The sequence below is a fragment of the Heterobasidion irregulare genome, assembly GCF_000320585.1.
Source record: "Heterobasidion irregulare TC 32-1 unplaced genomic scaffold scaffold_13, whole genome shotgun sequence".
Taxonomy (NCBI): domain Eukaryota; kingdom Fungi; phylum Basidiomycota; class Agaricomycetes; order Russulales; family Bondarzewiaceae; genus Heterobasidion; species Heterobasidion irregulare.
Genome location: NW_009258209.1, coordinates 421,654 through 434,341, shown reverse-complemented (window position 1 = coordinate 434,341; position 12,688 = coordinate 421,654). Strand labels below are relative to the sequence as shown.

The window sequence follows — 12,688 nt, the reverse complement described above, 5'->3', positions numbered from 1 at the left end:
CTGGATATGTGATGGCCGTCCGTGAGAGGGTTGAGAGGGGAAAAGGAGACATGGGTTCCTAGTGCCAAGATTCTAAATAATCATAACATCGTCAGTGCGCCTGCACTGGCAAGTGTTCAGGCATATGAATGCCTTAGCAAGGATCAGCTTGTGTTCCTTGAGCTTGAGAGGGTAAAAATAAGAAGAAAAACTTTAACAGAGAAGCTTACCAGCAGGAGTGGAAACTCAAACGAGTAAATAGAAAAGCTGTGATGAAGTAACCTTTTCGGGGCTTCCCACTCGAACTCAATGCTCTATAGATGAGGGTGGTTCGCATCGTACGTACCAAGGCCCGAAAATCATGAACACAAGCAAGTATCCTGGAGAGATACGATTTTGTAGCGGCCCGCAACAGTAAGTGTCGTGCGCGAGCCTCAGCTTCGCCGACATGCCCATATGGCGAGCGACCCCTTCCTCTTCGCTCGTACCAGCTGTGGCCTCCACCCAAGCACTCACTACTTCGCAGACTTCCCTTTCCGCTCCCGGCGCTTCCTCCCGATGAGCGACCCGACACGCGCGCCCGCCTTGGTCTCCGCTCCCTCCGCCGCACCTGCGCCCTTCTCTGCGGCCTTCTTCGTCGGTCGGGTGTTCCCGTCGGTGGACACGCGCCGCTTTTTCTGTGGGTGCGCCGTCCCGGACTCCGACGCGTCGGGCGCCTCCGTCTTGACGCGTTTGGTCAGCGCGAGCTTCGACGCAGTGCCGGCGGGTTGTTTTTTAGATTTGCCATCCTGAAGGAGGAACAAGGTATAAGGTCGGCCCCGCAGGTCGAGTCAAGACAATAGATGTGAGCGGGAAAAGAACGAATAGCGGAGGGAGACAATGAGAGCGAAAGAGACGCACCGGACCGGTGGTCTTGCTGTCGCGCTCCCTTGCTGCGCGCCTCTGCACGACCTGCACGTTCTCGATCGAAAACTCGACGATGAGGGTCCCCTTCCCCTTTCCACGTTTCTCCGCCACTCCCTCCGCCGCCTCCACTTCGTCCCCAGCCGCCTCCTCCTTGCCTGTGCCCCGCGCTGCAAACGCCTGCGCCTCCTTCTTCAGCTTCTCCGCCCGCTTCTTCCCGTCCTCACCCTTGGCTTCCTCCGCTGTCGCGCGCTCGCCCGCCTCCGCCGCCCACCACTGCGCGAACAGACCCTCCGTCTCGCGCGAGTTATTCGCCCAGCGCAGCACGCGGAGTGCGTCCGCGTGCGTGCGCAGCTCGACGAATCCGTATCCGCGGCTGCGCCCGAGCCCCGTCGCCGTGTCGACTCGGTCCGCCTGCCGCACGATCTTCGCCTGCCGCACGAGCGGTGCGTTCCTGCCGGCCTTGCTCCACCCCTTGCGCCCCTCCTTGCGCCCCTTCTCCTTCTCCTTGCCCTTGCCCGTCCACGCGTCCTTGCCCTTCTCCGCGTCCGCGCCGCCCTCAGGCGCTGCTTCGACTCCCTCCTGGAGCTCGTCCCGCGTCAGCCCCGCCCGCGTCCCCGCCTTCACCTCGCGATCGAACGCGCGCACCGCATGCGTCGCGAGGCGCCGCAGCCCGCGCTCGGTCACGAACGGCGGGAGCTGGCGCACGCTAAGGCGCGTCTTGGAGACGTAGAGCGCGGGGTTGGAGCGCAGGAGCGCGCGCCGCGCGTTGAACGAGTTCGTGCGCTTCTCGATCTCGACCGCGGGCAGCGTGGACGCCGCGGGCGTGTTTGGGAGGATCACTGCAGGGCGGATGGGGCGGCCGCGATTCCATGGAAGGAAAAGAGGGAGGGATCATCGAGGAATGGAAGCGAGGAGAATGGACACAATAGAGAGCCCAGCAAGACGAGCACCCGTGAACGAACAAGTGAATAAGAATGTCATGACCCAAATCAGTAAACCAGAACAAAAAACCAAACAGAGATCGAGCAAGCGCTCACCGCCCTCGCGCAACAAGTACATGTTCCGCTTGTCCGCCTTCTCCCGCGCCTTCTCGCCCACCTCCTTCAGCCGCCCTGCCTCGTCGCGCGTCACCGCGCGCACGACGTCCAGCGTGCGCCCGTGCAGCACAAGGCTCTGCGCCGAGAGTGCTGACGGGTCGGGCGTCAGCAGCGATGGCATGCTGAACGGGTTTTTCTTGGGCTGGCGGTGCGACGGAGAGCAGGGCATGTCGACAAAATCAAACGTAAGCGAGATATAATGAAATGACGGAACGAGATGAGCATCAAGCAGGCGAACAGTTTAATATATACCACTCACGGCGTCGCTCTGGCCCATCATGTCTGAGCGCAGGATCTCGCTCTGCGCGACCGCCTTGTCCGCGTCGACCTTGTTCCAGAAACACGCGAAGCCGGTCCCGCGCGAGCGTCCCGTGTCGTGGTCGAGCGTGATGCGCGCGTAGCGTAGCGGGCCAAAGGTGCGGAACCTAGGGTAAGAGGGGGGAAGTTCAGTTGTGTGCAAGGGGATAGAGGGGAGAGCTCACAGTGCGCGCAGCTCCTCGTCGGTCGCGGAGAACGGGACGTTTCGCACGAACAGCGTCGTTCCGGCCTCGGGTGGGGGCAGCTCGGGCTTGACGCGCTCGCCCGCGTCGCTCCGGTCGTCCTCATCTTCTTCATCATCCTCGTCTGCGGATGAACCCCTGCTCTCGTCCTCGCTATCGTGGTCATGCAGGCCCAGCGCGCTGTCCTCTTCGTCCGAGTCCTCTTCGTCCTCGTCGCTCTCCTCATCCTCGTCCTCGGCATCATCCGCAATCTTCTTTTTCTCCTCCTCCCACTTCTCCTTGCTCAGCGCCCAATCCACAGCGATAACGCGCTCCTCGCCATACCCCTCTCCCCGCTTCCCAGCCTCCGCTTCCCCTTCTCCTTCCCCGTCCTCCTCGTCCTCCTCCTCGGCATCATCCTTCGCGCCGGCTGCGGCCTTGAGCCGCTTCGCATCCTCCCGCCGCTCCTTCTTCCGCTTCTGCTTGTCTTTCACGAGCCCCGCCGCGAACCCCGCGCGCACCTTCGTGCCATTGCACCCCTCCATCGCTTTCTCCGCTTCCTTCTTGCTCCACATCCACACAAACGCGAACCCCTTTCCCCGAGTGCGCGCCTTCTCCGTCGCCCCCTTCTCCTGCTCCTCTCCCTCCTCCATCTTCACGTCCCCGTCCACATCCGCGTTTGGCGCCTTCGCCGCGTCCGAGTCCAAGTCCGCAGCTGCGGGAGCGACGACAAGTGTCGTCGGGATGTGTACCGCGTAGATCGGCCCGTACGGTAGGAACACAGCACGCAGGTCCTGCTCGGTGACGTCGAACGGCAGGTTGCGCACAATGAGCCGGCTCGCGCGGCTCGGTGCGGGCCCTGCAGGTCTCCCAGCTACTGAGGCCGCGAGTAGGGAGGCGGCGGTCGGGGTGGCTGTGGAGGTGGAAGTGGGTAGGGCGGCGGGACGGCGGGGCGGCTTGGCGACGGCATCGAGGCGCTTTTTGAGCGTGACGGAGAGGAGGGCACCCTTGAAGACGTGTGCGTGGAGCTTGGTCACCGCTTCTTCGGCTTGGGCGGGCTTGGAGAAGAGGACGTGGGCTGTCGGATCGGGGGACGTTAGCGTGATAGCTCCAGCATCATACATAATAACAGAATAGAAGAAAAAATAAAGTTGGACGGAGCGAGGACAGAGTGATCACGATAGCAGTGAAAGCGAGTCGGGCGCACCTGTACTCGGATCTTCACCTTCGCCGTCGTTACCGAGCTTGAGCGGCCACTCGAGGTGCTCGGCGCCGGCGTACTTGCGCATCTTCTTCCAGAGCGCGTTGGAGTCGAGCGGCGTCGGGAGGCCGGAGACGATGATGGTGCGGATCGCGAGCGGGTCGCGGGAGACGTGGACGTGCGGCATTTTTGGGTGGTGCGCGTCGGCGGGCTCGGATTTGGGTTTGGGCGCGGGCGTCGGTTTGGGGTTCGCGTCGCGCTCGGCTCTCTCTTTGCGCTGTGTAGCGGCATCGACGAAAAGACGAGTAACAGTTCGACCGAATCAGTCCAAATAAAGGGGGGTGAGCAAGCTGAACGAGCGTGCGATGGGGATGGAATGGGATGAACACGCACGGTTGCCTTGGACGTCGCCGCCCACCCCACTCTCAGGCTGCGGCCGTCAAGCACGAGCCCGTCTTTCGCGACCTGGTCGAGCGCGGTCGCGGCATCCTCCTTGATTGCAAAGGAGACGTAGCCGACGCCCTTGGATGTGCGCGTGCCCGGTTCAAGGACGACGAACGCGGAACGCACGGGAGCGAGGTCGGAGAAGAGCGTCTGAAGGTCGGTGGAGGTGACGGTGTATGGGAGGTTGGAGACAAAAAGCGTGGAGCTGAGATGTGCGCAAAGCGTAGTGCAGGGTGAGAGGATATATCAAGGACATCAGCACACTACAGAGGGAAAGGGTAATGGAGAAGGGAAATGCACCTGTGCTGCTGCGCCGAATCTCCTTCCGCGGTCGCGGCTGGCTCTCCTCCGTCTTCTCTCTGCTTGCGCTTACCGAGAGACGTCATTTTTGTTTTTGTTTCTGTTTTCTGGCTAGAGATGTGAGCCAGAAAACATACGGAGAGCACAGAACGCAGAACGCAGAAAATGGCGCGGGGCCTCGAGACGATCGGCGCACGTGCAGGATCGTGCTCATCTCGTGACCGGCTCTATCTTGTCGCGTCGTGGTCTTCCCTGGCCCGAACCTCGCATTCTTCTGCTCACCGGCATAGAAAGCAAAAGAGTCTATCAGAGTGAAATCACAGGATACTGTGCGAGGTACATCCATGTAATAGCCACCCTTTCAATTGCTTGGGCAACCTCGGGCAATCCGGGCACAGAGTCTCGTCCTCCTGTTGAAATTGCCGTCAAGGCTAGGTCCGACTAGGTGCGTCATTTCGCTGCAGTCAGTCAATAGTCAGTCAGACCATATCCATGTGCCTTCATATGCCAGCTGCAGCATTGCTCCCCCAAGGCACAGCGTGAACTAGCGTGAGACGGAAGAATGGTGTAGACGTCACGTAGAACGAAACGACGTCCTGGAGCATGACATTGCCTCTAATACACAGAAGATACGATCACGAAAATACATACACGAAATAACGAAGTCGGCCCGATCCATCAATCATCTACAACCGTCAGCCCACCACGATGCTCCCTGAGTCAACGCCATTCCCGTTCGACTTTGCGAGATTGACGCTGAGCCCGTTGAACCCGGCACCGGCGTGCGCGACCCCGTTCGAGGACCCGTTGGCGTGACCGTTCGAGGCGTGCGTCTCCTTGTTGTGACGCACCGGCTCGCACTCGATGGCGGACACCATCCCGCGCAGCGTGTGTACGCGTACGATCCTCAGGTTCGCCTGTGTGATCAGGCTCCGCCACTCGTCCTGCGCGCGCCCCGGGATCGTCAGCATTGACGCGCGACATCACGGCGCGCGCGCTAACCAGGAGCAGACAGACACGTACCATCGAGCGCTCGAGCGCATTGAAGACGCCCATCATGTGTACGCCCAATGCAAGTGACATCTTCGCGTTCGCGCCAAAGTTGGCAGGAATGAACGCGGGCGGCGTTACCGCGCGGTGCTCCTTCACGCCGCGCAAGTTGTCAAGCGTCACCGCCCTGTCGGGTGGCGTCGACGTGCTCAGGGTCGTGCAGGGCGACGAGATGACCTCGATGATGACCAGCTTCGACTGAGGCGAATAAGCGGGGGTGTCAGTGCCGTCCAGGAACTGGCAGAAGTTGAAGGCGTCACTCACGCTCGGTGGCGCGACTCGCGATATATTGTTCAGAATTTTGACCTGGAGATAAGTGAGTGCCAGGTCCGGCGCGCGGTAGCGAAATGCATCTTACGCAGGCGTGATCTGGCCAGTCATGACTGTGGGAACGTGCGTGAGCTCGCTGTAAGGTTATTGCGTGAAACACACTCACAGGATGTAGCGCAGCAGGTAGACATAGCCTTCTCCGTATCTCGGCTGCAAGTCGAAGAAGTTGTGCGGCTCGTTCGAGATCCGCCCGATTTTGGCAGCCTCTGGCGCGCGCCTCTCGATATTGGCCTTCGCGATGGGCATCACCTCGGGCAAGTCCTGCACAACAAAAGTGCTGTTTGGCAGGCTGCATGCGCAGGCGCGAACGCAAACGTAAGATCACGCGCAGACACAGCATAAAGAAGTCAACGTCAGCATTGGCGCAGGCGAAGAAGCAAGAGGGACGGGCGCGCGGACATTTCAGAGAGCGAGATTGACAGGTTGCCCTGGCCGCCCCCGCAGTCGACGAACGGCCTGGAATCGAACTTGCGCCAAGGGAAGTCGTTCATAATCGCGGCGTGGTACGCGTCGCCGAGTGACTGCACGGAGCTGGCCCACTGGGTCAACTCGTCGGGGCGCTGCTTCATCCACTCAAATAGCGTCAGCGACGTATCGTTTCCGAGCTGGAATGCCGTTTGGTCGGGCTGGCGTGAGTATTTCCACTCCGGATGCGTGATCTGTGGGAGCAAGGAAGTGGCGACTTTCGGTTTGCCGGGTGTCCTAGAGAGGTGATAGAAGAATAGGAGGGGCCACATCAACAGGGTGGCATGGGAAAACACCGAAAACGATGACACGGAACAGGTACGAACATGATCCATTTTCGACCGTTGCTTCCCTTCCTCAGCTCCAGCGCAGGGCGTGTGAGCACGAACAATCCCTCCTTCGGCTCGTTCAGCCACCCCTGGGTCGCCAGGTATCGCAGCACAGGTGCGAGTTTCACGGCGTCCAGATCGAACTCCCTCTGCATTTCCCGCACATGGAGGCCGGCAGTTAGTACAGGCGCAGCTGCGAGTTTGTCGAAGATCCCGGTCTTGACAAGGATATCCAGGCATGCCGTGTCGTAAACGGCACAGGATTGCTCTACGACTTTCTCGTACGGCCTCTGTATAAGGTTCTTCAGCTGGCCCTGATATTGGAGGTGCCCGCATCAGCGTTCCATATACGTCTAAAAGTAGATCAGATAGAATTAGAAGAGACTCACGATGGTTGCTATCGATGACGAAGAGCAGGAACGCGGTCAGGGGAGGGAGGAGGTCAGCTGTACATTAATCAACGTACCCAGAGCAAGCTTCCGCGCTTCGTATAATCGGGGCGGGCACACGAAGGTAGGGTCATCCAGGGGATGCCGTTCAGAGGCGAAATTCGACAACTCCGGCAGCCGACCGTTCTTCAGCTCGTCTCTAATGGCGTCGAGCGCGACATTCATCGTCTGCTGGAGGGCGTCCAGCTCCTGCAAGCGGACTGTCTGGAGTGCGGGCATCTCTCGTAAAGGCGGGTGTAGCGAAGTGTCTAAGCAGTTCGCTAAAGTGGCCGCGCACGAAAGGAGACATTTATACGTTGACCACAGAAGCTGGCGCAACGCTAGAACCTAATCGCTATCTGAACGGAGAACAGAAGTGTTCGCGAAACAATAAGAGGGAAGTCGTGCGCCGCCGGCGTAAATCACATCTGGAATGTGATCCAAAAGTTGATTGTTTGACGCACCTTACTATGTGGGAGCCGCGTTACCGCCTACACATAAAGGGATGAAATCACAACGATTGGATCGAAGTGAGATACTATAGCGGCTACATAGTCAGTTATCCCCGAGTCGCAGACATAGACGCACAGCAACATTCTCATGGTTTCCAAAAGGCCTGCCTTCAACAGCGCCGAAGCCCAGAAAGCCATTTGGTCCCTGAGACATATGTGTTCGCATCTTATGCTATCTTATAAGGCTGACGCCCCTGAAGAAGACTAGGGGCAACCTCCGTGTCCGAATGATTTCGAGTGTCCACAAAGTCTCGTGTGGTACACGGACATCAAAACAATACGAAGCCAATCACGGACCGAGGAAAGTCAGGCGAATTTATCTCCGGGGCGCAAAACCGAGGCGCATCTAGTGGCTTGGAAGTAAGACATGTTTTGCTATCGGAATTGTTTTCGAACAGCAAGAACAGTCAGTCCTGGTCGGACGCTGGAGTCAACGGTCCGAGGAACAGAACGAAGGCAGAACGTGATGCAAGGCCACCATCATCCACGTGACACTTCTGTCACATGGTTATTCAATCAACTACACGTTATATAATGATGTTGACTAAGCATGACCATCCCGTGACAGCAAGTCACTTGACAGCTGTCACGATCTCCTTAACCCTGCACGTCATCATCGCTCTCCAGCTTCGAATACTCACGGCATTTTCTCTACCGCGATATTGTAACGTGCCTTCCGTCTGCTTGTCGGCTCATTGTAAACTCAAATCGGCATACATGTCGACCTATGTCGACGAGCAAGTCATGCGAGGCACTGTATGAGACTACACGTCGGCTCCGAAACGGTCCTGCTCACTTCGTTATCAACGTGTTCCTTGCACCTGGCGCATGATCAGAACATACCGACGACTCCCAGCTCGATAAGTCTGTTAAAACGCCAGCAGTTTTCGAAACTCGAGACGTTTGCCGATGCACTGAAGCCAGTGATCACAAGAGGGTCGTTTCAAAGTGAGCGTCTCTTAATGTAGACGTTCATCAATGGTTGCAGGAAGTTCGCGCGCCACAGCCGCTCGCAGCCGTGGCTTTCTCGGCCGCTGGGAGGCACTGACAATCGGAACTACTTTTTGATCTGATTAGTGATCCGTGCACTTGTTTTGCCTGATCGTTCTATGTTGGATCCTGGCAATTGGAAGACCGATGTCGTCCTATCGTCCTGATAAAAAAAATTCCAGCCCGCCAAAGTCGCTGGACGAGTCCTATATTCTATGGCTTCTTCCTCACACGTGCTGATCTAACAAACTTCTACCGGCCCAACTGGCTCGCATTGGCTCCATGCGGGTTTTTTCCTTTCAGCGTCTCCGGCAGCCGGGTCCGCAGACGCCAAACACATTTGATGGTCACCAATGTTGTCCCATCTCTTCCCATCTGTCCTCATATGTCCGATTGTCGCGTGGGCCTGAATTCCAGCAACTCACGACACCCAATCGCTAGAGATCGTCCCGTGCCTTGCGACAATGACATATTTCTTAGCACCTCATACCACTAAAAATCGTCCCCGACCTTCTCTATAAAGGCCGTGGCCGGCTTCCTCTTCTAGTCATTTACCACCCAACTCGTTTTGGAAGAGCAGGTCACTTATCATGCTGTTCTACCGTCGGGCTGCCCTCATCCTTTCCGTGTCGTTTGGATCGGCGTATGGCGCGTTGTACACGGACCCATCACAGCTGCCGAGCAAGAGCTATGATTACATCGTAGTTGGCGGTAAGCGTCTGCAACCTCGCGCCTGTGTCCGCGAGACTCACTGTTCTATCATGCAGGTGGTGCTGGCGGAGGTGTCATCGCTAGTCGTTTGACCGAGAACTCCCAGGTCAACGTGCTCCTCATCGAGGCCGGTGGAGAGTGAGTACCTTAAATCGTTCGTGTTAGCAACCCGCTCAACGTCCTCGGCCCGAGTGTAGCAGCGCTGGCAACGAGAACATCGCCATTCCCTTTTTCGGCCCTACGCTCACTCCCAATACACCCCTCGACTGGAATTACACCACCACTTCGCAAGCCGCTCTGAATGGACGCAGCATTGCTTATGCTCGCGGCAACGTCTTGGGTGGATCGACGTCAGTCAGTGAGTAGCATTCATCCTCGGAAACGCAAGACGGAGTGTCTGAGCTCGGTGCCTCTTGTATGTAGACTTCATGGTCTTCAACCGCGGATCCAAGGACGACTACGACAGGATCGCCAACGTGACCGGCGATTCTGGCTGGTCCTGGAATTCGTTACAGACTTATTTCAAGAAGGTAAAATCGAGCAATGACATGTTATGACTTTTGTTACTTATGGACAACATTGTTCGTATCTGTAGCTGGAGAAGTTGGTCCCTCCTGCTGACAATCACAACACGACTGGCGAAATTATTCCCTCCATTCACGGCACCTCGGGTCCCTTGGCCCTGTCCCTTCCTGGTTTCAGCCTGCCCACTGACGCCAAGGTCCTCGCGGCTTCCAAAGAGCTCGGTGGCGATTTTGCGTATAACCAGGATGTGAACTCTGGCAACACCATAGGAGTCAGTGCGTACCCTTTCACACGCCTCCCCGTCCATACTCGATCTAACAGCGACGTGGTGCTGCAGGCTGGGTGCCGTATAGTATCCAAGATGGGCAGCGCGCCAGTTCCTCTACAGCCTATATTCATCCTGCTCTCAGCCGGTCCAACCTTGACGTTCTTCTCAACACCCAAGTCATCAAGCTCATCAAGACAGGCACTAGCTCCGGCCTCCCGATCTTCCGCGGCGTTCAGTTCGCTACGTCCGCCGGTGGTACGCTGCTTCTTCATCTCTATATACTCGCAATGAGCTGAGCTGAGCCTTTCTGCAGGCACGAAGTACGCTTTGAACGCGACCACGGAAGTCATCCTCTCCGCTGGCGCCGTCAAGACTCCCCAGCTCCTGCTTCTCTCTGGTATCGGTGATTCGACCGCGCTGTCCGCATTGGGCCTGAAGACCATCGTCGACCTCCCCGACGTCGGCAAGAACCTCCAGGATCACGTGCTACTCTCCAGCCAGTACAGCGTCAACTCGACCGACACCCTGGACAAGATCTCGCAGAACGCCACCTTTGCCAGCGACCTCGTGAAGCAGTGGGAAACCTCGAAGACCGGCCAGCTTGTGCTGGGCCCCGCGACCCAATTCGGATGGCACCGTCTCCCGAGCAACGCGACCATCTTCAAGACCTACGCTGACCCGACCGCGGGCCCGACGTCTGCCCACCACGAGCTGATCTTCACCGTAAGTCGATGGCAACGGCTATCAGGCTTCTCGTGCTGATCGACGAGCCCATACCCACTAGGACGCATTCGTCTCCTTCGTGCTCGCGACGCCCAAGACCGGCAACTACTTCAGCGTCTTCACCAACGTCATCTCCCCCGCATCGCGCGGCACCATCAAGCTCCAGTCGACGGACCCCTTCACCGCGCCGCTGATCGATCCCCAGCTCCTGGGCAGCCCCGTCGACGTCGCGATCATCGTCGAGTCGATCAAGAAGGCGCGCGCGTTCTTGGCCGCCAAGGCGTGGAACGGGTACATCCTCGCGCCGTACGGCGACTACGCCAAGGCGAACACGGACGCGGAGCTCGAGTCGTACGCGCGCCAGTACGCGACCACCGTCTGGCACCCCGTCGGCACCGCCGCGATCGCGAGCAAGGGCTCCAAGGGCGGCGTTGTCAACTCCGACCTCACGGTCAAGGGCACCGTCGGCCTCCGCGTCGTCGACGCCAGCGTCCTCGTGCGTGGCCTCTCGCAAATACCATGTGCAGAATTCGCCGATGCTGACGCGCTTCTCTTTCCACAGCCCTACATCCCGTCGGCGCACACACAAATACCCGTATACGTTGTCGCCGAGCGCGCGGCGGACCTTATCAAGGCTGCGCACGCCACGCGCCGCCAGTAGGCCTAGGGCTCCCCGCCGCCCCATCCTTAGCCCGCCGCGCCCCACACTCGCTCGTCTTCTTGGGACTTTATTATCGACCGCATAAACTTATTCGCAATTTTTTGCTCTTCTTTTTTGTTATTCACCACTCGCGCTCGTTCGTCGGCCCGTTCACTCCCTTGCCTCCTCTTCGCCGCCGCCAAATGTAAACGGCGCGCGGCGCTACATACTTGTCGTATAACTAGTCTGCACATAATGGGCGTTTTGATGGAAGAATGTGTACCCGTACGTTGCTGCTGCGATACAGACACACACAGACACGCAGACCGATGGGCGACGGTGGAGGCGGAAGCTAGGCTCCGTTGCTGACCTGACGCGCAGGAGATGATGGCCACCAATGCCGTCTTCGTCTCCGTTGCTGACCTCGCACAGAATAACGTACACGGTCGCTCTGCAGAAGAAATGGCCACGCCTCTGGCTCGTCGTCGTCGTCGTCCCGTGTTGACCTTCTGGCCCGACTCCGACCGACCGCATCTAACTCCGGCGTTCAGCATTCAACATTCAACATTCAAAGAATCCATGCCCCGCGGACGTACGTCCCTGTACGTCCGCACGTCCGCACTGCGCACTGCGCACGAGACTGAGAAGCAAGAATCCAGCGACGCACGCGGGCTCGCTCCTGCTTGCTCGCTCAGCTCAGAGGGCCAGAACCAGGCCAGAAAACACGATATTTCCCAGCGCATTTCTGGCGATCTTCTACAACATTCGTCGATATCATCTGATGTTTTTTTTTCGTCGCCTTCTTCTAATTCCGATTCGGGATCTGGTGACTACGATCTGGGGAACCTGGGTGATCTGGGGGGGTTGGGAAGGGTTGGGAGCGATTTGCTGGGATCTGGGCGATCTGAGGCGCGGCGTCGCCGGTGAGTGCGTCGAGGTGCGTCGCGGCCCGCCTTGAAATATGACCCGCGCCAGCCCGCACGGCGCACGCGTTCTGTTCTGTTCTGTTCTGCTCTGTCCTGTCCTGTCCTGTTCTGCGATCCGCCTCCGCAGGCCTCCGCCTCCGCCTTCGCAGGGGCTTCCACCAGTTCTTCCACCCGACGTGGAGCAGCCTAGCCTGCGGTCTGCAGATCCAAAGATCCAAAGATCCACAGATCTGATGCAGCGGCGCAGCGGCGTCGTCGCAGCGGGCGATCCACATGTGGCGACTTTTTCAGGTTCACGCGGCGCCACGAAGCGAGGATGGGGGCTGGGTGCGATCCACCACGGTCTCCGGTGCTGGCCTGTGCTGACGGCGTGCTGACCCTGTAC

At 58.5% G+C, this 12,688-nt stretch overlaps 4 protein-coding genes across 4 annotated transcripts; 1 reads left to right on the top strand and 3 right to left on the bottom strand.

Moving 5' to 3' along the window:
* Positions 1-912: 912 nt before the first annotated feature.
* Positions 913-4,310, bottom strand: HETIRDRAFT_244962 (uncharacterized protein; the record flags this gene model as incomplete). The annotated part of the gene is made up of 7 exons (XM_009554407.1): positions 913-1,724; positions 1,923-2,124; positions 2,242-2,407; positions 2,465-3,108; positions 3,193-3,539; positions 3,669-3,928; positions 4,069-4,310. Coding segments are annotated over 7 exons (2,673 nt in total), but the record flags the coding sequence as incomplete, so codon positions are not given.
* A 657-nt stretch (positions 4,311-4,967) lies between these two features.
* On the bottom strand, positions 4,968-7,266 carry omt1 (O-methyltransferase putative). Its single transcript, XM_009554406.1, has 9 exons — positions 7,047-7,266; positions 6,970-6,977; positions 6,578-6,894; positions 6,186-6,488; positions 5,893-6,075; positions 5,815-5,839; positions 5,721-5,762; positions 5,430-5,654; positions 4,968-5,350 (listed from the first exon to the last, which is right to left on the bottom strand). Exons 1-9 carry the CDS (start codon positions 7,246-7,248, stop codon positions 5,102-5,104), a joined length of 1,554 nt encoding a protein of 517 aa, XP_009552701.1. The 5' UTR covers positions 7,249-7,266; the 3' UTR covers positions 4,968-5,101.
* A 1,834-nt stretch (positions 7,267-9,100) lies between these two features.
* On the top strand, positions 9,101-11,705 carry aao9 (aryl-alcohol oxidase 9; the record flags this gene model as incomplete). The annotated part of the gene is made up of 9 exons (XM_009554234.1): positions 9,101-9,221; positions 9,278-9,359; positions 9,419-9,579; positions 9,645-9,751; positions 9,817-10,021; positions 10,084-10,269; positions 10,328-10,737; positions 10,799-11,233; positions 11,300-11,705. The coding sequence occupies 9 exons, from the start codon at positions 9,101-9,103 to the stop codon at positions 11,396-11,398; spliced, it is 1,806 nt and encodes a 601-aa protein (XP_009552529.1). The 3' UTR covers positions 11,399-11,705.
* Positions 11,300-11,911, bottom strand: HETIRDRAFT_481953 (uncharacterized protein; the record flags this gene model as incomplete). The annotated part of the gene is made up of 1 exon (XM_009554405.1): positions 11,300-11,911. The coding sequence occupies one exon, from the start codon at positions 11,909-11,911 to the stop codon at positions 11,600-11,602; it is 312 nt and encodes a 103-aa protein (XP_009552700.1). The 3' UTR covers positions 11,300-11,599.
* Positions 11,912-12,688: the final 777 nt, after the last annotated feature.